At 35.6% G+C, this 25,639-nt stretch overlaps 1 protein-coding gene across 9 annotated transcripts in view; it reads right to left on the bottom strand.

Annotated features, from left to right (window-relative positions):
• LOC123874423 (endophilin-A) overlaps positions 1-25,639 on the bottom strand; it is a 46,346-nt gene that overhangs the window by 14,982 nt on the left and 5,725 nt on the right. For 8 of the 9 annotated variants that reach the window (XM_045919742.1, XM_045919747.1, XM_045919749.1 and 5 more), the window contains exons 2-4: positions 9,863-9,941; positions 2,627-2,695; positions 471-687 (exon numbers count right to left, since the gene is read on the bottom strand). In XM_045919742.1, the coding sequence (XP_045775698.1) occupies positions 471-687; positions 2,627-2,695; positions 9,863-9,907 (331 nt within the window). In that variant the 5' untranslated portion in view covers positions 9,908-9,941. Of the gene's footprint in view, positions 1-470; positions 688-2,626; positions 2,696-9,862; positions 9,942-15,969; positions 16,069-25,639 lie in introns of those variants that run through there. The other variant, XM_045919743.1, reaches the window with a different exon arrangement.

Raw genomic sequence — 25,639 nt, 5'->3', positions numbered from 1 at the left:
GCAAAGCTACTCGAAATTGGAGGCGCGTCGTCGTACGCGTATCATTCACTGCGGGGCGCCAATCTAATTCAAAACAAGTCTAGACCTAAGAGGATCTATACCATTAAGATTCTTTTCAGTATTCGGGAACTTAGTTATGATAAATTCAAATATGTATTCTAGTAAATGAAATTATCTAATTTGTTTATCTTTATAAAACATCAAATTAGACTAATAAATCCTTTTAAATGTATTTTATAGCACATGTACCTATTTAAGAGCTATAACCCCAGAGACATTATAAAGATTTTAGCCTTCCCAGTAATCCACCATTTTTCTGACAGGTTGATTAATACTGGTTTTATTCGTGGCCGCTATTTTGGAAAAAAAAAGGAAAATAGTGGGCATATAGTCAGGCCAGGCTTCATACCAAAATATTCATATTAATTTAAATCCAAAAGTTTCCTCGTAGACTAAAATTAATAACTTACAGAATACAGTATCTTCTCCAAGCTTCTTCCCATACAGCAGCATACAGTCTCCCAAAACACCTTCTGGTTGCGGGTAAGTGTTACTTTTGGCTTGCCCGCTCAGTTTACTGATGCCCTTTACGGCGGCCATTTTAGCTCGCGCTGTGGGGTTTGGCTGAAGGAACTCTTTGGTTTTTATTTGTAATTCTTCGACGAGCTCGCATGTTACGTCCGTTTTCTAATGAACAAAAATAAAATATTTGATATAGTTACCAGATTCGAAAACACTATTTAGATAACAATATAGATTTTACAAATACTTACTATAATATTATAAATGCGAAAGTGTGTCAGTCTGTCTGTCTGCTACCTTTTCACGGCCCAACAGTTTAACCGATTCTGACGTTTGGTACAGAGTTAGCTCATATCCCGGGGACGGACATAGGCTACCGAAAAATCAAACAGTTCCCGCGGGATTCCTAAAGACCCATCCGCTTAACCGATTTGTATGATATTTGGTACCGAGGTAGCTTGCGTCCCTGTAATTAACATTGGCAACTTTTTATCCCAGAAAATCCTTTTAGTTACAAAACAAAATAAAAATATTGTCTTCAGAATTTGTCCAATTATTTTTATGAAAAAGCTACTCTTGACATTTTCACATAAGTACTGTGTCTAGTTTGTATGGGCGGTCGTATAATATGTCAGCGTACTGCCCTCTTAAAGAATAATAAATGTAATATTTTAGATGTATTATTTCCAACCTAAACATTATTATGAGATTTTGTTTGAAAGAAACTGAACCGTTCCATTTATTCACCCAAAAATAGCCTCCTTAGGGTGTATACTCGGAAAGTGTAGTGTCCGTCTATCCACCTTATTTACGGAATTTGTATATTATTTTTTAGTCCGAGGTGGATAAAACGAATGACCCAATTATTTATACTACAATGTTTGACGTACTTTTCCGCATATATCTTTCATAACTACTGTCCCAAATGGCTTAGTAAAATGGACGTACATGTTTATTAGAATATACAAACAGTCAACACTAAAAGCAACCTTTAGTGTGAAATAGCTAAACTGAAACCAACTTAGTGGTAACCATACAATGCCAATGGCCGCCGTATTGTAATCCAACTTAATCCACTTACAGACATTTCAAATAATATGTTTTATAATATAAAAAATATATAATAGATATTATTAAATTATCTGCTCAAATCTGCAGACATTAGCTTGTTATTGAGATATTGATTTAGTTGGGAAAAAACATAAGAAGTCCGTTCCTCGTGCCAACCGCAATGCGGGTATAGCCGAGAATCTCGGCAGTTACTTGATTACTTAAGCGATAAGATTAATGCCCCGCAGATACATCTAATAGACTTAGGCAGATAGCTAAAAATACAGGAGGAGAATGTTGTTAATACTCTCTAGCCTATGCCTGTATACTTTATCCTAAAGTGGATCTTACGCCAGGTTTACACCAACATACAAGTTATGGTACTATAGTTCTCGGCATAACTCGTCAAAAAACCTAACAGATACAGCTTATGCTGAGCGAAGACCATTTTGGGGATCAAATCTCAAGTAGCCATTTATTTAGCTATATTTTGAAAGTGTACCTTTTCTTTTTTATTGATTGTACCTCAAAATAAACGTTTAATTTTTCTCTCATTGTTTCAGACATACTTTATCTCGTATCTACAGATAGTAGAGATAAGTAAATTATTTATTAGAAATATACTCGAGTTTTGTATACGACTATTGTCACAACTCGTTTTTGGTGAACTAAAATGGCAACAATGCATGTAAAAATACTTTTTAAACCTTGGTATGTTATTTCACTATTGGCATAATATACCTACAGTTGTGATCCATATCCATACTAATATTATAAATGCGAAAGTGTGTCTGTCTGTCTGCTACGTTTTCACGGCCCAACCGCTGAACCGATTTTGATGAAATTTGGTACAGACATGGGCTACATCCCGGGGAAGGACATAGGCTACTTTTTATCCCGGAAAATCAAAGAATTCCTGCGGGATTTAAAAAACCGAAATCCAAGCGGGCGAAGCCGCGGGCATCCTCTAGTATATTATATTTTTATGTTTCGACTTCATTGTCTTGTAAGATTTCGGATGTAGTAGTAATGATTAGTTGTACTAATTACTTACTCTCTCCATTTCCACGAAGTCCAAATCAAGTTTTGTGCCTTCGGCACCACCCATCTTTTCTGTAACATACTGAAACAGAAAAATATAAAGTTTATGACTTATCGATAAAAGCCCGCAATTCCAAATATGTAGTTAAATATAATGAAAAAAAACTAATTTGTTATATTTTTGCAAACGTAACTATAAAACTACCATCTAGAATTCATCAGGTATCAACTCAAGGTGCGAACGTTTGAACACTCTTAATTCTGAGTGTACCTAAGAGGGATTTAATCGAATTATACCTAGTTACATGCTTTTCCTTCGGAACTATTTTAAGTGAGCGGATGATAATCAACTTTCACAACGAAATATCATATTATAACAAACACTTCCCATCAAAAAATCGAAACATCTCGCAACACTTTTTAGTTTGGAAGTGTTTCGATTTTTTTGATGAGAAGTATATTTTGACACTTCTGTGTCTTATCCGATCTTAGGCTGAATGCACATTGGCTACTATCACCTGAGCGTCTCGCCACCGCGCCAGCCATAGCGCGGCGCCTAAAGAAAAAACCTTTCTACGGCGAGGGAGCTATGAAATCATCAAATACTCATACTTCCGTTCGGACGTCCGAACAGCCCTGAGCATTTCAATGAAAGCTTAGGTAAAATATATATGTTTGGTAGTCACAACTCACAATATATTATTTACTAGCGACCCGTCCCGGCTTCGCACGGGTGCTTGATAGTAAAATATGGCCTCTGTTACTCAAGGAGAATGTAGCTTTCTATTGGTGAAAGAATTGTCTAAATCGATTCAATACTTCCAGGGATCACTTCCTACAAATACCTCTTTATAATATAGGTTATATGCAACTCAATGATACATTTCCATACACGCAATGTAAAATCTCTTTGTGCATTTAGAGCGTTTGAAAGCAATATTACATACGAAAGAGGAGAATTATCGAATCTCTCAGTTCAGCACAAAAGCTCAGCTCAGGTCGGGGTCTAGCCTTGACCGAGTTGAGTGAAGTTGCACCTAGAGGAGATTAAAACTGCGCCACTACCCACTACTAAACCCGGTACGCTCTGCGATTGAATGGCTCCAATTAGTATTGCCATTTCAATATTGGAATTCAGAGTTTCTACCATTCGTTATTTATGTATTGGTGGAAACGGCATAAAAATATGAAATATATTATCGCACTGCAGTGCGTTAATATTAAATGAGTGTTTGTTGAAATAGATGCATATTTTACAAATGTTCAATTCGAATCCCGCGTAGTCCTTGGATTCAAACTGTTTTCTATTTAGAATCCCTTATCTTAGGCTGAGATCTATAGCGTACTTTAATTTTGGCTCGGACTTAGGACACTACGAGATAGATTAATGTCACTGAATGTGTCTCGTTTTAACTTTAAGTAAAGTCTAAGCAAAGTCAAAGTAAGTTCTATAGATTTCAGCCTTACACCTTAGTAAGTAACAGATAAGTTATCAATTTACAAACGATCGGTAGGCGATAAGTCTTCAACAGTCAATTTCGTTAGATAAAGTTCTAAAATGGTTACTGTTGTTTAAATGTGAACTCTACATCTTTAGGAATTATACCTATAAATAGGTACGTAATAATAATATAACATGTTATCTTGCTTGAAAATCCCCATAAATTGGATATTGCTTACATAATATCTAAAGCTTATACCCGCTTAATTGCCATTCACAATCAGATTATTTCGGGCGGTTTAATATTTCGTTTCCATTGTCACTACATTGTAGCAGGATTCTGTTGCGAAGGCCGTCATAATTAGGGCGCCGTGCCGCCGCCAATATAGGACACGGTGGGACCTGGGTCACGGTCATCAGCCCCTTTTCAACCCCCCTACGAAAATTTCATAGGGTTTCCAATTTTGAGACAGCTTTTTTAGGATTCCGTACCTCAAAAGGAAAAACGGAACCCTTATAGGATCACTTTATTGTCTGTCTATCTGTCTGTCTGTTGACTTAGAATTATGATATTTGGAAGGTAGGTAGGTCTTATAGCACAAGTACAGGAATAAATCTGAAAACCGCGAATTTGTGGTTACCCGAGTATGGAAACCTCGGTGCGCGAGTCTGATTTGCACTTGGCCAGTTTTTTTTAAATGCATAGTCTCATACAGTAAGTATTTTTACAATATTTAAGTATTTCTAAAATACTTACTCAAAGAGGTTACGAAGAGTACGTAATTATTTCATGATTCTACTTTTTTGTCAGAGAGGTGCGTATCCAAGCTTTGTTTTTAAATTTGAGTAGATAAATACACCTACCGTAGCGGATGTACCGGTATTTAATAAAGCTCTTTGGTTCAGAATAAAACTTCTCTAAAGACAGGCATAGAGGTGGTTCCATAAAATATGATTCTTTTCGAGAACGCAATGCTAATTATAGATTTCTCGATAAAAATAGGTACAATAGATATCTAGACAAAATATGTGCATTTTAGTTATTAGGGTGGTAATAGGCAACCCTGGAGGCTGTCAATTCGGGAACAATGTCGTTGTTTTATTGATCACGTGCAACCTCCGGAAATTACGTAACATTTGAATTCACGGCCGGAATATTTCTAGTTTAAATGGAAATTGTATTTGACACTAAATTGTGAAATAACGAAACGTCTAAATAACGAATAAAATTGTTTGTGACTTGTGGACTGAGAGCCAGCACGTGCCACATCTTCGTTATTTTATTAAATTATTAATTATTTTTTAATCAATTATGCGTACTGTCCCCAGCACAGGGAGCAACAATCAGTAACTATGAAGTTTGGATCATGGTGGCTTTGGGTAAAAAATCTTACGTCAAAGTATAAAGTCAATTTTTTTTTTTACTTTCATCGGAATAGTATTAGAAATCATGTCATGCTTTGCCAGACACTTAGTATCGTGGCAACACCCTGCCAGACACCCTCTTTAAGGGCGTCTGGCAGAGGGTTGCCACGACATGCGACGATGCTAGGGAATATAACTTCTACTCTAAGGCTGAAATCTATAAAGCGCACTTTGACTTTACTCAATCTTAAGACACTGTTAAAACGAGACCGAGTTATACCAGCTATATAACACTGTCTCATTTTAACAGTGTATTACGTCTGAGCAAAGTCAAAGAGCGCACTATAGATTTCAGCCTAAGACGGGCGCCTCATCAAACAGAGATATCTGGCATCCTGCAGATGGGCATAGGGTATCTGCTTTTATCCAGGAAAATCAAAGAGTTTTCAACAAACCTATATCAACGCGGACGAAATCGTGGGCATCATCTACTAGATTCTAGTACAATATACCTACTTAACAGGGCTCCCTACGTCACTCGTTTCATACAATCGTAGTTCCAATTTCATTTGAATATTAAGCAACCAAAGTCCATGAAATTTTGCAGACATATTCTAGAAACTAATATCTGTGTCTGTGGTGTTTTAGATTTTTCTAAAAATATGTAGTTTTAAAATTACAGGGGCTCAAAGATTTGTATGAAATTTTTTAAGACCGCGTAACTTTGAAACCGAATATTTTAACAGAAATCTGGAAAACCACAGACATAGATATTAGTTTCTAGAATATGTCTGCAAAATTTCATGGACTTTAGTTGCTTAATATTCAAATGAAATTGGAACTACGATTGTATGAAACGAGTGACGGAGAGAGCCCTCTTAAGTCTTATATGTCTCTTATGCCATGATGCTAGCTAATATAACTCCTATTTCAAGGCAGTCGCCTCATCATTGAGCCATCAATCACGACCTTTTCCGCCCCGACGTACGCCCGACGTTTAAGTTTACTGAACCACCAAAATAATGTCTACAATCCATCTTTTCATCGTTTCCTTAGTATCGGAGTTAGTACTTTTAGCAGTCTATGTCTTCCACCGTAGCACTTAAATTACTGGTCCGATTTTGGTGAATGAGGTGTCAATCAATTCGTTATTATGGTCCGGGTAACGTAGGCTATATTTTATATGAAAAAAAATTGGCCGGACGGATGTTACATCTAAAAAAGTATAAGTAGGTCTCCAAAAATTTTTTTGCTATTGTGTCGACAAGGGATATCAAATGAAAGAGGAAAAAATTCAAAGTTCATAAATATGAATATAGTATAATGTTACAATACACCGAGCGACAGAAACACAATTTTACTATATCTATCCCTATCTATCGGCAGTTTGCGGGTAGTAGTCGGTTTTAGGGCTGTTTAACTTTATCTCGTTCTCTTGAAACTTATGAGCACATAATAATAAAATTGATTAATTGTTTTAGCGCTAAGTCGATAACATGGATGGATATTAGGGATAATAAAGAAATGTCATAACAGCTTAACTAACTTTCCAAGCCACGAGGGAAAAGCGAGAGCCTAATCCATTAAGCTTCATTTACGCCAGAGCAACACAGAACGATATTGCGGCATGCCGCAGGGCAGTCGTACCGTATTATTCCAATTTTAGAGCGAGATGTTGTCTCGGCATAAAATAGACTGCCGTGACTACCTCACGCTGATTAATAAAAATTAATGTTTCCATTTGTAGCACGCCGCATTGTCGCATGTTGTTGCTCCAGTGTAAAACAACCTTTACCTATTTATTGGGACATTGTCACATTGTTAACCTAACGCATCCGATCAATTTTTGTGGTCATTATTAGATACACATACATTCAATGAATAAGGCTATTGCTTATTATTGTGTTATGGTCGACTACTTCAGAAAGATCTGGGTAAAATATCTTTAAAAGCACGTCTATTTTTTTTTTTATTAGATGAAAATAAGTAAAAACTACTTTCTTCTTCTTTTATTTTATTGGTGAAAATAAATAGGAGTTTACCATTTATTACTATCTGATGCCCATATTGTTTTAGATACCTAGGTATACCTATTGCCTTTCATAACAAAATCCATACGAAGAATTTAACACTCTTATAAAATTAATTTTGATTTTAGTTAGATGTAGAAAAAACGTTTTCTTTTCAAAGAAGAGATATATTTAAGAAACTTTCATCTTGTGATTTTAGTGATGAAAATAAACAGGATTATATTATAACTATAATATAATATGCATTATCTACCAACAATATTGTTTTAGGTACCTTTTGCCTTTCTAAACAAAATCTACATGAAGACCTATTAATAACGCTCTAATGAAATTATATGATTTTAGTAAGATAGGGATTAATTAAATCGTAACTTTGCTTACTAAGCTCAAGTTCAGTTTGTATTAGCGAGAACACCAGGCTAAACTTTCCAAGAATAGACTTCTAAGAAAATCAATAGTAGTTAATTCAAAATTTACTTGATTTGTTCATTCGATCGCGCTGTTGAGAGGACAATCACATGGCACCGAAAAACCACATTTCTATTTATTTATTTGTACCAGAAAATTGTTAAAATAAAGAGAAAAAGAAAGAAAAAGTGGACAGGGTAGCACTTATCACCTATAAGAGATCTCCAGTGATCCTTGGCAGTGCAAGAGGTTTTAAAGGGAGTAGAATTTCTCATTGTATGGGCGCTTTACAATCGTGCGGTGAGACTTGGCATCGAAAAATTCTACGACAACGCACAACGCATCGTGGGAAGTATGGAGTGGCATTGGCACGACATCGTTCTTGGGATGCGACGTCGCAACACAGCACAGTTCGCGAGTATTGTGGAAAGGTCCATTATGTTTTTATGAACTGGGTGTCTAACCTAATATAAAAGGGTGTGGTCGTATGTTAATTTGTCCTTCTTAGTAAGCATCAAACTTTTACAGAATAAAGATATCAATCTTCGATAATGACTTGTACCTTGAAGCGTAGCCTATATCAGATGGTAAGAACACTTTTTTTATTTAAATTAGGTACGTTATTGGTACTACATCATTTTGATGAGATATCTACATCAAAAGCCTGTAATCTTCTTTTTCAATTATGTACGTATACCTCTATGAATAAATACCTTATACCAACATTAAATCTAAGGTGACTTATTTAAGATTGGTAATATAACACGCCACTATACTAGCGGCACGCTATGATGGCCGGTTTGACACATTACAATAGTGATGTGGAATGTCAATTTATTCTCGAACAAAAAACAATTAAGTTTTGTTTTTGTACCTGATTAAATAGGTTTAATAAAACAAAAATGTATATGTTTATTTAATTTATTTGAACGAACTGAATATTTGAACGAAAATGAATATACATACTTTATATGCACACAAGAAACATATGAATACAAAAGATACCAAAAAAGGTGCCACAAAAGGCCATAATTAATCAGATCGAAATAGTTACGAAGGCGTATTACGAACTCACGTGTCTGACTATTTAGAACAGTTCTCTGCGTACGTTCGGTCATATCGACGAAATCCACAACAAAGGGCTTGAACAGAGTCCAAATTAACGAGCAAGGGTCAACAGTAATGCAGTATCAATATTTGAAATCCAAAGCCAGGTCAAAACTATATCACAATCGCATTGCACTGACAGTTTATACTTTTCGAAGCAACGTCAATTCGAAACTGCTTTGTTTTGCATTGAGCATTGACGCGAGTTTGCCGGAGGTAGTAGTTGTGCTAGCCAGCGATCCTATGTGACGATCGTATTAGATTCCATTTTTAAAAATTTATTGATATTTTTTTGCGATTTCAGAGGTTTGTCCACATAGTGAAAATTGTTCATATTCACAAGTACATTCACCCCTTAAATGGTGCAAACTGATTTTTCTACACTTGTATACATTTAAGAAATCAATTTAATAAATAAATTTTGAGTCCTAAACCTAAAACTACATTCGATAAAATTTATGAATCTCTGCACATCACTATCGTCAATAAAGTAATACAATTATTTCCTTCAAAGTCGTTATCAATTAATACGGAACTTCATGAGCGGACAAACGTCAAACCGGCCATCATAGCGTGCCGCTAGTTTAGAATCGACGAGAACGCCAAGTGACGCCACTGTTTTTATGTGTTTTGAAAATATTAATTTTAATAAATTTTGAAATAATTTTTGATACGATTGTTGTTGAGTAAAAATGACTGAAATTCGTCACATGTAGTGTTAAAAGTATGTTTTCGATCTCATTTTGAGTTATCTCATAATAGGTTATTTTAAACCGGGAAACAACCCCGGGCAGTGGCCTCACACAACTTTTCGCCACTCCTTGGCGGAAATGTGTGTGACTGTGTGAGGTGAGTGAACGTCGAAATTAAAATGAATTAAGTATTATTCTAATCTCACCTGATTAGCTTTGTTGATTTGTTTCTTGAGCCCAGCGAAAGCCATGGTTGTGTCGTCAGCTTATTAATATATCGTCAATCTGAAAACAACAGATGAGTATTATTAAAACTGGTTCTTTGAACGAATATTTTATTAGCTTTGGTTGTAGTTGCTGATTTTTATTGAGTCGATATTGTTCATTATACTACACATAATCCTATATTATCACAGAGTTAGGATAGTATTATCCTAGAGTAAGGAATAAGGATAGGATATATGTTCGTTGTACATTAAATACTATACTGTAAGTGTAGGTTATACATTATTGTGGTTAAAAAGTACAGATTCGAGGCCTGATTTGGGCTATGAAAGTCAGTCACCCATCCTGTTCTTATTTATTTATTTAGATTAAGATACCGGGATGTCACAAATTGCAACTAGGTCACGTGAACGCCTTAAACAAGTTTGTGTCTTTGATATCTCGTTAAATGAAATTAAATATTATAATGAAAAACATTAATAGGAGTAAGTACATACTCCCTAATTTCCACAATCCAATTTCCAACTCAACCCTTTCACGCAAATTGAACATTTATAACGCTTGAACAGCACCGCTGACCCAAAAAACTATATCAAGTGGCGAGAATAGGAGCCGCTGCGAAGGAACGGATTTTATCAATTCTAACTTCTAGAACGGGAGAGCGTAGACGAGTTTGTTACTGGCATGGAGCCATGCGGGTGGATCGATACGCGAGAAGTAAGTAACATTATGTAATAGTGCCGGGTCAACAATAATGTTGGAACTTGGAACACTGTCACGCTTCACTGCCTTCATGCCTCCTGGTACACCGGAGTATCCCTAAGGCTTACGATGGACGACTGATGGAACGATGGACTTTAAATATTCTGACAGTGTCTTGAATGAGAAACAAGTTTAATAAGATAATAGAATTAGGTAGGTTTATATGTATTTCGTTCATTCACGATTTCAGAAAATCCTTTGTCATTTACGAAATAATTGAAAAGCTAAAAATACCCAACTGATAGAGAATAAAAAGGGACTTTGTGTAATTACTTTACTAAAGATTAGTAGACTATAGTTTATATAGTATAAAACAAAATCGCATTTCGCGTTTGTCTTTGTAATCGCTTTTAATAAGTCTTAATGGTTTTCAATACGGTTTAGACCATTGTGGCAAACCAAATAAAAAGTAGTGGCTGCAACTTTTTCTTAAACGTCTGAATTCTTGATGTCCCAATGTTACATTTGTATGGAACATTGTATAGAAGCAGGCGTTATTTTGCAGAAGTCCATAATACACAAGGAACCAAAAAATTAATTTGCTATAATCCGCTAAACCACGTAGCAAATTAAGCTTTTGGTTCCTTGTACAGCTAGGAAACCTTGAGGCTTCGACGTCAATGTCAGGCATCCAATGTTAGTACATTTGACGCTAGATAGCCTAGAAGTGACCCATGAATCGCCTATTTTTTTTTTACGTCACCGCCCATTATTTGACATATCGTCGATTCAGGATCAATCTGAGAGTTCCCTCACTCTAGTTCACTGTGCCAATGTCATATCAGTCCCTTTCCATAAGCCAAACGTTTTTTTCTGCAGCGAGTATTTTTTAAAGTTTTCAATTATTTCAGTAGAGTAAAGTGTTTGGAAGTGAAACAAAGGTAGTGAAAACGCTGCAATTGTTTTTGACCTAGATTGTGTTAATAGTGGGCGTTAGAATGACTGCGTTACTACCAACTAGTGAGTTGTGAAGAAAAAACCTTGCCTTTACTCAAATAAATGCTATATATTTTGAATCAAATTTGAGCTATAAAAAATCTATGCTTTGTGTTTGTGATGTAAGCGTTTTTCGTTTTAAAAAGTAGAGGCTGTTTAATGTTTATACATCCTTAACATGTTGTCGCCGCATTTTCGCACGGGTGGGTTACAGTAGCAGGTTCGATTTCGGTTAAAAAATATTGGTTTCTAAAGATCTCAGAGCAATTAATACCTACGGGTTTCATTATCATGCAGAACATTTCACGAAGTAGGTTTAAAGTAACAGTCTTTAACACATTCACATTTGTCTACTAGCTAATGCCCACGACTTCTTACGCGTGGATTTAGGGTTTTAGAAATCCTGTGGGAACTCTTTGATTTTTGAGAATAAAAAGTAGCCTATGTCACTCTCCAGGCACCTATGCAAATCACGTCGATCCACTGCTCCGTTGCAGCGTAATTGAAAGGCAAACCAACAAACCACCAAACAAACACACTGCCGCATTTATAATATGGGCGGTGCTGGAGTAAGCCGGCCAACTAGTTGAATTAATAAATCTTACAAATTAGATTTCAAGCTTATTTTAACTACGCAATATTACAGAGGGTAGGAAACTCGATCTTGCTGTTGTATGTACAATAAGTTCAATAAATTAAATTAAATAAATAAAATTCGCTGGGCGGTTCCATGTTAAAAAAAATTGAGTTACTCGTAAGTACCAAAGATACAAATGCGGTCGGTGTTCCCAGCACGAAAGCGGATTACTAAAAAGTTACCTGAAAACAACTTGTATCTACTTACTTATTACTCGCGAAACAACTTATACTTACGGATGTAAGCTTTATGAGACATACATTTGGTAAAAGTCTACTGACGAGTAGGTAAATCCAATATTATGGTAACTCTATTTGACCGAATAAAAAAGTACTGTCGTATTTCTATGTAGGTACGGTGTATTGTATATTGAAAATAGCTTTTTCTCGCGATCTCACTCGCGTTCTGAGCTGTGCGTTGATAAATTACTCAGCTTATCATTTTATATGTTTAAATAAGAAGTACCAAACAGGACGTAATAGGTATTCTCTTCGATGAAAAGAGGTGAAGATATAAAAAAGGTCAAGTGTGCCTCCAACGCCCCATACTATGTTGCTCAGCCTACAAAAACTGCTATACATATACTAATGTAATAAATGTAGAGCTAGGTTAATCGGGGCCAACGACCCGCCATCAGGTAAAAGGTATACCTAATGTTAATTAACTATTTATTACCCATTCTTATTCATACACCTACTCCTAGCTGATGCCCACGATATTATCTTCGTGGAATTAGGTTTTTAAAAATCCCGTGGGAACTCTTTGATTTTCCAGGATAGAAAATAGCCTATGTCACTCATTCTCAAGGTCTTTAACTATGCCCATTCAAACGATCACGTCGATCCGTTTTCGCTCCATTGCGACGCGATTGAAGGACAAACCAACAAACAAACACACATTTATAACATGAGTATTGGGTAGTGATTGATTTTATAAAGAAAGTGTGTTTGTCTGTCTGTTACTTTTTCACGGCTCAAGTGCTAAATCAAGGCTGGCATCCTGGATGGAAATGAAAGACTTCTCACGGGATTTAAAAAAACCTAAGAAGTTGAGCACATCAATTAGTATATATATAAAAGTACTAAACACAGGTAAGTACTTATTTCATATGATGTAGGATAGATAAACCTCTTATAAAAAATATCGTGCGTGGTTGGCACGAATACTAAACAGGCAAGGTTTTGCTTTATATAAATAGAAAGTAAGTAGTTTTATGGTTAACAAGTAGGTACACTGTACGGGAGCTGTGCTGTGTGCTCGACCGTACCAATAGGGAAATTTCCCAACCGAGCGGTGTTGTGCTCGGTAGCGCCAGCTGGGCCAACGGTTGTGCGTCGAAACTCCTATATATAGTGCAATCTGGTAAACGCTCTGTCATTGCGATTGAAAGTTGCGTGTTCTATTTTGAGTTTTTCAATTAGGCTACCCGTGCTGCCATCTAGTGTTTCGAGCGTTGTTGATTCATTGAGTTTTAGAAGCGACATCTTCTTGCGAATGTGGCAATCGCTACAACACCAAGCAAACCCTTATTAACAGGGCTCTCTCCGTCACTCGTTTCATACAATCGTAGTTCCAATTTCATTTGAATATTAAGCAACAAAAGTCCATGAAATTTTGCAGACATAGAAACTAATATCTGTGTCTGTGGTGTTTTAGATTTTTCTAAAAATATGTAGTTTTAAAATTACAGGGGCTCAAAGATTTGTATGAAAATTTTTAATACCGCGTAACTTTGAAACCGAATATTTTAACAGAAATCTGGAAAACCACAGACATAGATATTAGTTTCTAGAATATGTCTGCAAAATTTCATGGACTTTAGTTGCTTAATATTCAAAATTGGAACTACGATTGTATGAAACGAGTGACGGAGAGAGCCCTCTTAAGTTCGAATCACAACCCCATTTTTACACATTCTATTCAAAAAAGTCCCTGAAAGAATTTCTTCGTGATAAAAATAACTTATAGTCAATAAGGATCTCAAATCAGTCTGTTTATTAAACCTACTTGCTTGATGAAAGATTACATTTCGTAAAAAGTTTTAAAAGCTGAATATTTACAACCACTTCCCGAAGGTCTATTGTACTATATCTGTCATTTATCCACAATTTGGCAAAATAAATATGATTTGATTTGATCCATCCAGGCAGCGTGGTTTTTTTAGATTTTGTTTAATTTTCAAATGAGATTGTTACCAATGTATTTTTTTCTTTATTTAACTTATAAGTTAAAAAAGAATAGACAAATAATAAGTACTGGTTTTCGTGCTCTTGTCCTAGTTTATAAATTTAATAGATGGCAACCCTACACAGAAGAAGTCGGCGCCAGGCGGGATGACCTAATAGGTTTTTTACTAATGGCCAAAAGCAAAAGAGGCGTTAGTATAACTTAGTAGCTAGCAGTTAGGTAAGTCAATTGGTAAAATATGTTATTATCAAAAGTTAATTGAACTACTAACCAGAAATATTAAACAAAATCGTTGAATTTAGTCGTCAAAAACGTGTCGACATACCTAGTGCAAGAGAAATCCTAAAACAAGTGTAAATTAAAAAATTTCAACACCCCCGACAAATCATTTTCAAATAAATAATTATGTATATCTAGGCAACGTCCATCTTGACAGCTTGACATTTGTCAATTGACACTTGAATATTATGAACCTAAGGGTTATCTAACCTTCTTTTCTACAAGAAAACTAGAAAAAAGCTGATAACTTTTAAACGGCTGAACCAATTTTTTTGGATTATAGCTAAGAACACTCTCGATCAAGCCACCTTTCAAACAAAAAAAAGTAAATTAAAATCGGTTCATTCGTTTAGGCGCTACGATGCCACAGACAGATACACAGATACACAGACACACAGATACACAGATACACACGTCAAACTTATAACACCCCTCTTTTTGGGTCGGGGGTTAATGATTACTATAATACTAGATGATGTCCACGACTTCGTCCGCGTGAATTTAGTTTAAAATCCCGTGGGAACTATTTCATTTTCTGGGATAAAAAGTAGCCTAAGTCACTCCAGGTGCTCAACTATATCCATAAAAAATCACGTAAATTCGTTGCTCCGTTGCACTGTGATTGAAGGACAAATCTACAAACAAACACACTTTCGCATTTGAGTAGTGATTTTAATATGCTTCTATCTGGTTCTTCCTTAGGAGGAGATTAGGGGCGATTCCTTTGAACGTTACGAATACCTCTTTATGGATAGAAAAACGCTCAACGTTATATCACAAATACGCCAATTTGACACTTCACCTTTTGAAAATATGAATAAAGGTTATGGACTACAAAACCTTCACAATTGAAATGTCTTGTATATAATATACTGCTGGTAATTATAAGCTATTCTTAAATTTCAAAGAAAGGTCATAATGCCCACGCGTGCTTAACTAAGCCCTTCAAATTGCATCTTAAAATTATTGAGTCTCCCCTTTAATACATTACCTACTTTTAATATGGCGCCGCAACGACGGAACTTCACTGATATTATAAATAACCAATAATTTTAACACGCTATTAGGAAATATACAACGATTTATTACAAAAAATCTATATATAACCTGTATGAACACTAAGGGTAAGAAAAAGAATGTAAATTGATGAAATATGACAAAAGCGCTTTGTAGCAAAAGCATTTGTTTATTACAACACTATTAGTACACAAATTAACTAAGTTTTTCCTTCGTGAGTAATAAAGGTTACAAATAGAACATTAATACATCGATATCGACAAAGCCTACCTTCCTTTATAATCCCGTTTCGTCACAATACACAGTCAGTGAGTTAGAATAGCTACGGTGCTACGCGACGTAGCGGTTTCATGTAGCTCGTAGCGTGGGGCAGACTGAGGCGGGTGGTAGCGAAATGCAACTGCGCGCGCAGCCTCGCCCCCTCACTACATGGACCCGATATCAATCCACAATTATATTTGGGAATTATTTATCTATATTTCATTTTAAAGTGTGCCAAATGGTCGGACTAACTTGTTTTTTTTACTACAAAAGCAATTACCACCTCGTGCATGGTGTACTACTAATCGTATAGTATACTTAATTCCACAATTAGATCGGATCGTGCATGCTGACGTAATGCCAAAGTATTTTATTATTCTGCGCAATAAATAGTTGTAATTGGTGGTCTTTTCTTATAAGAAAGAAACCGACACATAAGTACCAATTTTCCATGAAAATAAATATTGCATCTAATTGGATATATAATTTTCGTAAATGAGTTGGTAGTTAATCACAGCTATAGAATATGAAGCATTCAGGTATAATTGGCTAGACAAGAGTGAACTAGGTGGACTAAAACTTGTCTTTATATTAGGTAGTTATCATTTTCTTTAATTGACGTGTTTTTGCCATTTTATTTACAAATCAAAATCGACCAAATGAGAGTCAGACTCGCACACCGCGGTGTATGTATAATAATTAATTATGTAATTTTTATTATTTTTTGTAACAAATCAATGAGTTATTTCAGAATATTTTTTGCTTACGCTTAGCTTTTGCCAGACATGATTCTAGGTCAACAGGATAAGTTTTGATTTATTTGCAGTGTGGTAATGGCCATATTTTGCGTAATTGTATTTTCCAGCAAAAAAAGGAGTCAATATATTAGTATCGAAGACCTAAGTATTTAATATAAACAACTTGACACCTCCGCGCGTTCCTGATAAAATGTTTCAGACCGATGGACCGACTACGAAGTGATCCAATAAGGGTTCCTTTTTACCTTGAGAGGTACGTAGCCTAAAATGTGAAAGTTCTTAAGAGACGTTTCAGTATTCCGCCGTTATAGTGCAAAATGTAATTATGCTTTATAAGTTTTGTCATCATTCGTGTTTCATAGCAGCGCGTTTACTTTATATCAGTGCTCCAACTTTGTCGGTTATTAGTTGTACAGCTCTCCGTATAAAGTTTCTCGCCAAACGAAGTATTGCTTATCATACTTTTTGCGGCTGTATTAAAATAAATTTATATACACAAGTAGGTATAATAAGACAATCAAAACAACATAGATATTCTCATAACCAATAATAATTTGTGACTCTACATTATGTATTGTTCTATATATTATTTACACTTTCATATCGTTCATTATCATTTCATCATATCGTCATTTGTTTAGAAACCAAGGAGAACTGATTTTTAATAATCTACAGAAGCTATTTTAAAAAAGATTTACAAAGAACTATTTCGTTTTGAGTAATAAATCAGTTTCATTTTCATAGAGATAATCGAGTCAGGCATCAGAAAATAATATCAAAATAATGAACAGTTTTGGTATGGTAGGTACTATTCTATGGTACCTATAATAGAGTACAGTCACCCGGCGTTTCAAGTCTCTTCAAAAGCGCAAATCTTAAATAGCAGATTTTACCAAAATATAAAGGGAAAGTTTAACTTAAGGAGTTACCTACATACATACGTATATCTACATTATGTACATTTTTTATTAAATCGCAAGTCATAAATAGCGACAACATTTTGCTATCCTTTTATTTTTGGGTTGGGTGGGATCTAGGTTGCCACGTTTTCGTGTTGAAACGTGCCTTGAGTGTCCAGTAGGGAATTTGTGTAGCGTTTGTATGAATTGGCATCAATTCTTGTTTAATATTCTTGAATAATATATTATAGAAACTTTACATTAGGAAAATATGAAGTACTTACTAATAACAAATGTATAGGAGGTAAAAAATGTAGGCTTTATAAAGTAATGAAAAAATGAAAATATTTTATTGAAAGTAAAGATACAGGCGCGGAAGAGTAAGACCAAGGGTACATTGTATGGAGCCAGTGAATAAAGAAGTTGGGATCGGATCTTATCAGCAACAAGAGCACAATAGAATTATACATAGAATTGATGTACTTAATATAAATAAAATGTACCTAAATAAAATATTAAGCATATAATTGTAACCTTGCGCAGGCGTCAAATCAAAAGAGCTTTCGCCAAGGTTACTCCCACGCAGCATCTTAAGAAATACTTAATAAGATCTATTTCCATTCGCAGTTCAGTGGCCGGAGAAAGACGAAAACCTTCAAATATGTACATACGTAATAATATAACTAACTGACTGGCAACGCACAGAGGAGCTTTTATGAAAAGCATTAGGAAGCGCGCTAGTAAAACTTCTCTTAAATTGCTGGGCCTTAAAGTATGAAATTTCACACACTAGTTTCTTATAATATTATGACGTAGATAGGTAGGAAGCATCGATAAAATATTTTTTTAAATTCCAACGGGATCCTTAAAAAACTAAATCCACGCGGGACAAAAGTAACGAGAACTATCTAATATATCATAAACTTAGTACAAATTCACTTTCTCATTCATTAAAATCCCTAATCTTAGGTCGTTGTTCCGTAGTGTCATGAAACTCATGAATGATCCTAAAATCAGAGTGAACTCGTGAACTGTGCTAGTCTAGACCGCACCCTGCTACTCCAGCTCACGAAAAATAAAAGTGTCATTGGAAAACTTCGTTATAAATTCAATTTCAAATGTATGATTTATTTATTTATTAACGATGTTCGTGGGCTGATACTCTTTGATTTTCCGGAATAAAAGTACTGGTCTTTAACTATATCCATACAAAAAATTTATGAGCTGGTAGAATTTCCAAAAATCCTGAAACACGGAAATCCTGAAAATCCAATTTTCATGGACATAACTAAGTTGAAGCATAAAAGACATTCATCCTCGATTAATTAACAACCATGATAGGGGAATTTCTAAAAACAGTGAACACGTATATTTATTCATTTTCAATCGAAAGCCAAACTCCCAATTTTCATGTATAAGAACCTCCTCCTTTTTTGGAAGTCGGTTAAAAAGACTATAACATAATAGAATATATTTATATATATCCTTTTATGGATATAAAGGGGTGGCCCTTAAGATACGGGCTTCCAGAGCCCAGGGTTCCAGATTAGGGTTCAAGATTCCAAGAAACCAGTATGTAAACCTAGATTTGGTAAACATAGATTGTTATCATGGATATTATTTTGGAGACGAATTGGGCAACCGACTAGGGATGTCTTCTCAATAATTCAAATTCAAAATATTTTTATTCAATTAGACTTTTACAAGTACTTTTGAATCGTCAAAAGCATCCACCACTGGTTCGGAATGCCTTTCCTACCGAGAAGAACCAGCAAGAAACGCGGCGGTAGCTCTTTTTAAAGATTTGATATAAAATATTATGAAATGTATAAAAGATTCCGACGAATTGAGAGCCTCCTCCTTTTTTCGAAGTCGGTTAAAAAGTAATTGAAGTGCCGCGCATTGCTGGAGCTGAAGGAGATAAATAAAGTTTCTCAAAAAATATACGAAAATATCTTTTAAATATTAATAGATATATTTCGTTCATAAAAATAAATAAAAGTTTTATTTTGTACAATCATATGTCAGGATTACTCGTAACATTATCGAAAGTTACCAACGTAGTTATTATTACAGGCAACAGCTTAGGGTGCTCTGAGCTCCAAACCACGTCCTATCTGCGTCAGCTTTTTATATAATCCGCACTGAACTGGAGTCGAAATTATATTTTGGTAAATCACGTACCTAGATTTAATATTGTTTATTATATCTGTGAAAAGCATTAGGAGTAGGTATGAAAATTACGTGTGCTGCCTACATTAAATAACCCTGCTTGTTTTACCCGTGTCTTAGAAAAATAGGCAAGCAAGAACCTCTTATTTTTCCATAAACGTGGGCGGGAAGGCGGGCCCAAAGAGTTTTCAAACTTGTGTAAAAATTATAGTCATTAAAGCGAAAACGAGTGCAACCTTACGACTCAATAAGCGATTTGAAAAGAATCTCCTATATCTGAAGATTCCACCTCCACAAATTATGTATTACTTGTTAGGGTTCCGTAACAAAAGGGTAAAAACGAAGCCCTATTAATGTCACTCTGCTGTCTGTTTGTCTGTCCACGTGTCACAGGTCTCTAGCTCGTAAACTAAATGAATTACATACCTGAAATTTTTGTATTTTGTGTAGAATGTTGAACCAAAATTAAATATTTAATTAGAACATGAAAAAGGAGCCGGAAAAAATTGCTTTTCTTACCCTAGCATGTGGGGTATCATAGAGTAGAGTAGGAATTAATTTTTTTGTTTTTTTATTTTGAAAAATAACGAAATGGGGGCGTTAAAGTTATCAGTTTTAGACCATTTTTGTGACGAGAGCTATCTCAAAAACTAAACTAGTTAGGAATATGAAATTTCGGTATATCATGTACCACATACTTCATTCAACCAACAAATACTGAAAACAACGATTTATAAAATAGTTTGTAAGCTGTGACCAAAACAAACTATCATTTTTTTGGGTTATTCTTTCACGGTTTTTTTAAAAAATAAATATTTTACACACCCAAAATATGATGTTCATAATTATGTACTGAACCGTAAAAGAGCGAGGCCCGACTCGCACTTGGCCGGTTTTTACAGACTACACCGAACAAAAATAAGTACCTACTTTTATCACTGATCTATTCATTATATCATGGGTATTCAGTGTTTATTTTTGGCAGTTTTAAATATTCAGGTTTCATAAGTAGGATATAGGTTCCATATAGATAGTTTTTAGTGATAGAAAGGAAAAACAAGGGAAAAAGAGAAACAAAGGAAAGGGATCCCAGAAGAAGCAGGTTCGAATCCTACCCTTTCCGCAATTTTTGACATGTATTTAAAAATTATTTAACATGGGAAAACCTTTATAGAAAAAAAATCTTCATTCATTGTCAATAAGAGCCCGGTACGAGACGACACACTTATGGCTATTGATACTCTACGAGTGACTATCGTTCATTCAAATGAATACGGATCGAAGGCAAATGCGCGCGCACCCTCACGACCAACATCTGGCGAGACAACTAGGATCCTCTTCATACAGACTTCGGCCACAAATGAACGAAAAATAAAAGAACAAAAAGTATCCCTTTGAAGCCTGTGTCAAGCGTTAAGATTAGACGGTTGTTCGCAGGTCTCGCAAAGGTTTTTTCATTGTTGAGATTTTATATCGTACCTACACTCTACACTTCTACAGACTTGTTTTCAAATGATAACTCTCGTAACTAGGTACTGTTTATTACAGCGTTATTTAAGTAGCTTTTTAATTCCAAGCCCCAACGTTTATCTACTTATTTTTTGCACGGGTCTTTGTAAGTTTATACAAAATACTTGATAAATGTAGTTAGTCTCTTTTGTTAAGACCGTTTAATAGTAAGGCCCTGTTATTAGCACAATGTCACAGCTGAATGTTAAGTCTGAATATTTAGTAGGTATATTGAAAGTTTGGATCAATTAACTGAAAGGCACAGTTATCTCAAAATTGTTGTGATATCTCTGTTTGATGCTTTTAATAATTTTCCTTAGTTTGTAGTTTGTACTGTGTGTACATTTATTTATTTATTCAGACTTTACGTGATTAATTTTAATTATATTTCTGTAATCATGTATATTTAATTTATGCTATAAATAGGTTACGCCTGTAGGGGCGATGGGTACGATGAAAAGCTCTCTTTAACAAATTGAATGTCGTTGGAGGTCATTAAGTACACTAGCACAAATAAGATGGCCTAGACAGATCGGGATTGTACGGGTGGTGTATGGCCTCAGGCTTAAATATCTAATACACAGTACAAGTGTAGTACACATTGGCGTTAGCAGCGTACACATCGCGCGTTTAGCTCTGACTTCTACGACCGAGCGTCGCGTTGGTAAAATGTGCGCACTGGATCAACTTCATAGATGTGGAAATGATTGTTTGGGTGTTGCTCCTCTGCCGCGTCGTCGCTACAAAGGACAAGGAATTCTGAAACAGCTAATATTACGACATACATGGAACAGCTTTTTTCTCCAAATTATCTTCAGAATCATAAAAAATTCCACCATTTCCTCCAAGTAACGTTCATTAATTACTCCAGTTTTGTAATCTGGCCTTCCCATGTCCCAAATAGCTGTTCTGTTTTGGATCTCATTCCATTCTCATCATCTTTAAATAAATTAGTAACTAAATGGTCGTTCTCCATTTCAGCCAACGTGTGTCGAAAATCAAAAATGTATAACAAATGACGGCGTTCCAAAATCTGATAACGCACGTTTGCCTGTGTACATCTTAATCGGATCTCTACTCTCTAGGCTCTTACCTAAAACGCGCGCTTCAAAGCACCTGTATTAGTAATGATAAAATTTTACATACAAGGCAACCTGCAAACAATCGTTTGCATACATACCTACTGTCAGAGTGAACTAGAGTGAGATATTCTCGGTTTGATCATGAATCGACGATATATGTCAAATATTAGGCTATAGGTAACGTGAAATCAAAGAAAAATAGGCGATTCATAGGCTACCTAGCGTCAAATATAGGAACATTTGACGCCTGCCAGTGACTTAAGAGTCTCGACGTTTTGTTACAAATCCCCTAAGGCCTCATTCGCGCGAGAGCTTTTTTAACGACTGTTAAAAAAGCGTTCAAATAGAACAAAGGCATTCCGCCGGGACAAATGAAAGCCGGGTTTTAACGCAACGCTTTTTTAACACTCGTGCGAATAAGGGCTTAATCTCGTGAACTGTGATAATGTTGAGTGATGTCCTGTATTTTCTAAGATAAGGGACGACCTGTACTTGGGTATACCAATGCATGGGTATACCAATGCAGCCTACGCTTTCGCTTAATATAGACCGCACATAAAAACGTAACCGATAGATATTTTATAATTATAACGTAGAAACATCGGTAGGTATAGGAGAGAGGACATTTCCATAACCTATAAATAGATTGTTATAGAATCCTTTAGAAATTGCTGAATTCAGAAAATGTGCACCTAAAAATTGAATTTGAAAACAGCAAAGCGTTATAGACAACCGTTTAGGAAACATACATTTTTTAAGTAATAGATTTTTAAGCCTAAGTCACGGTAATATTACAGATAATATTACCGTGCCTAAGTCCTGTCACCTATGACATAATATTCAACAACATAATAGGTACCATAACAAATAAGTAATTCTTGTATGCGACTTTGGCATGTATGGGTAACTGGATGGATTTTCAGTGCACATTGTTGTTTTTAGGTCACAGACAAAATCGATCAGTCCAGTTTATATTGCGAGGTGCGCTATCTAAGTATCTACTCTCACTTACGCCCTTACAGTACCTACTTTGATTTTCTCATTTCCCGAATTTCCTTCACCTTCGCCTCTTAAGCCTTGTTCTCATTAAAGAGGGGTCGTTAGAGGCTTCGCATCGGTTCGATATGTTTTAATATTTTTAAAGTCGCAAGTTTTTTTTTATAGCACTATAAAAATTCATTTCATGGTTTGACTCATTACAAAATACTCATTTGATGAAGTTAAATAAGTAAATAGGGTGCAATCGATAGTTATGTGTATGTTTATAAAATCTGTATGGGATCCAAAATGTCTACTAGATCCATTTTTAAGGGTCCGTACCTCAAAACGAAATATGGAACCGTTATAGGATCACTTTGTTGTCTGTCTGTCCGTCGTGTCTGTCAAGAAAACCTATAGGGCACTTCCCGTTAACCTAGGATCATGAAATTTGGCAGCTAGGTAGGTCTTATAGCACAAGGGAAAAATCCGAAAACCGTGAATTTGTGGTTACATCACAAAAAAAAAAAATTAAAGTTGACGAAAAAATAACTTACTAATTCACATTAAGTGTATCGTGTACGATGAAACGGAACCCTTCATGTGCGAGTCGGACTCGCACTTGGCCGGTTTTTTTTAAGTTAATGATGCAGTTTTGTTTATCAGGTGACCTAGTTAGTAGGTACGAGTATACGAAGTAATATATATATTCGTACATAGACTTATATATAAGTCTATGTACGAGTATCTATAACAAATTCACGTTTTAATAGTATATCTTTTACTAGAGGATGCCCGCGACTTCGTCCGCGTGGATTTAAGTTTTTAAAGATCCCGTGGGAACTGTTTGATATTCCGGGATAAAAAGTTGCCTATGTCAATAACAGGGACGCAAGCTACCTCGGTACCTTTCATACAAATCGATCAAGCGGATTAGTATTTAGGGATCCCGCGGGAACTGTTTGTTTTTTCGGGATAAAAAGTAGCCTATGTCTTTCCCCGGAATGTATCCTAAGTCTGTACAAAATTTCATTAAAATCGGTTCAGCGGTTGAACCGTGAAAGCGTAGCAGACAGACAGACAGACAGACAGACAGACGGACAGACAGACAGACAGACACACTTTCGCATTTATAATATTAGTATGGATTGAGGCACTATTATCTTGTACGCACAATTTTCGTATACATTCTGTATTTAAATAGGCACAGTGCATACGTGGACCTAATGTTTATTACCTGTTAATGAGAAAATCCGCTAGATGTTTTACCAAGTTATAATGCCAACCGTTCCCCGTGTAACTAGTAAATCCACAGATGAAAGAAACTAAGTTTAGTCATCTGTGAGTAAATCTGTACAATCTATGATCAAAATTTTAGTTGGTTGGTTGTAGCAATGATGTCTGTTCTTTCAAAGTTAATTATAGTGGTAATGGAGGCAATTTGCCTAATTAAGTGTGTCAACAAAGCTTTTGTTGGTGAGCTTCCATTAGTAATGGAAGTGCTCTGCTTTTAGTTCTATGGAGACTAATTATACGCATCTAGAAATAACTTCTGTACATATAGTTTGACTACAACTATTACATTTAGTTTGGCTACCTAAGTAATTCTTTGAAAACTCAAAATGCTACTTGTTTGGTATCCTACCGGTTAAACCCTTGTTGCAGTTTCTTCCAGGAAAACCAAAAACACTTATTTGGAAGAGAAACAGAAAGAAGCAATTAAAATGCAGCAACACAACTAAAAGCATCGGAAATTCGAGCCATGTCCGCTCATCTTTATTATGTGTTTGTTCATTTATAGGTTTCCGAATCTCTTGAAAAAAAGAACCCTTATAGGATAACTTGTCTGCTTGTCTGTCAAAACCCGTCAAGGGTATCAAAGCCTACAGGGTACTTCCCGTTGACGTGACATTTCTTGTACGATGGTACGGAACCCTGTGCAAATCCGACTCGCACTTGATCGATTTTTTCATTCGCCATACAAGTATCGATGAATGAAGTGCTACAAAGGCTAAAAATTCTTCACACTAACTTGAGACTTCATCTCATCCGTCAAAGCAAAAGGCCTATAGAAGATGAAGATCTGTAAAAAGCGTAGGCGTAAGTCGTGTCACGATAAAACAGCGGCGCGGCGCCCGACTGTCTGACGTCTTGTTCAGGCTCCACAGCCAAATGGTTTTAGGACTAGTTTAGACAGCGAATCAGCACGGTTGCAAACCACGCGAGTCACTAGCGTGTCGTTTTGTATCATGATGCGTCAGAAACATATCGGTTTCATACA

Source organism: Maniola jurtina, chromosome 18 (assembly GCF_905333055.1).
Source record: "Maniola jurtina chromosome 18, ilManJurt1.1, whole genome shotgun sequence".
NCBI classification, from domain to species: domain Eukaryota; kingdom Metazoa; phylum Arthropoda; class Insecta; order Lepidoptera; family Nymphalidae; genus Maniola; species Maniola jurtina.
This window is presented reverse-complemented; position numbering and strand designations above follow the sequence as displayed.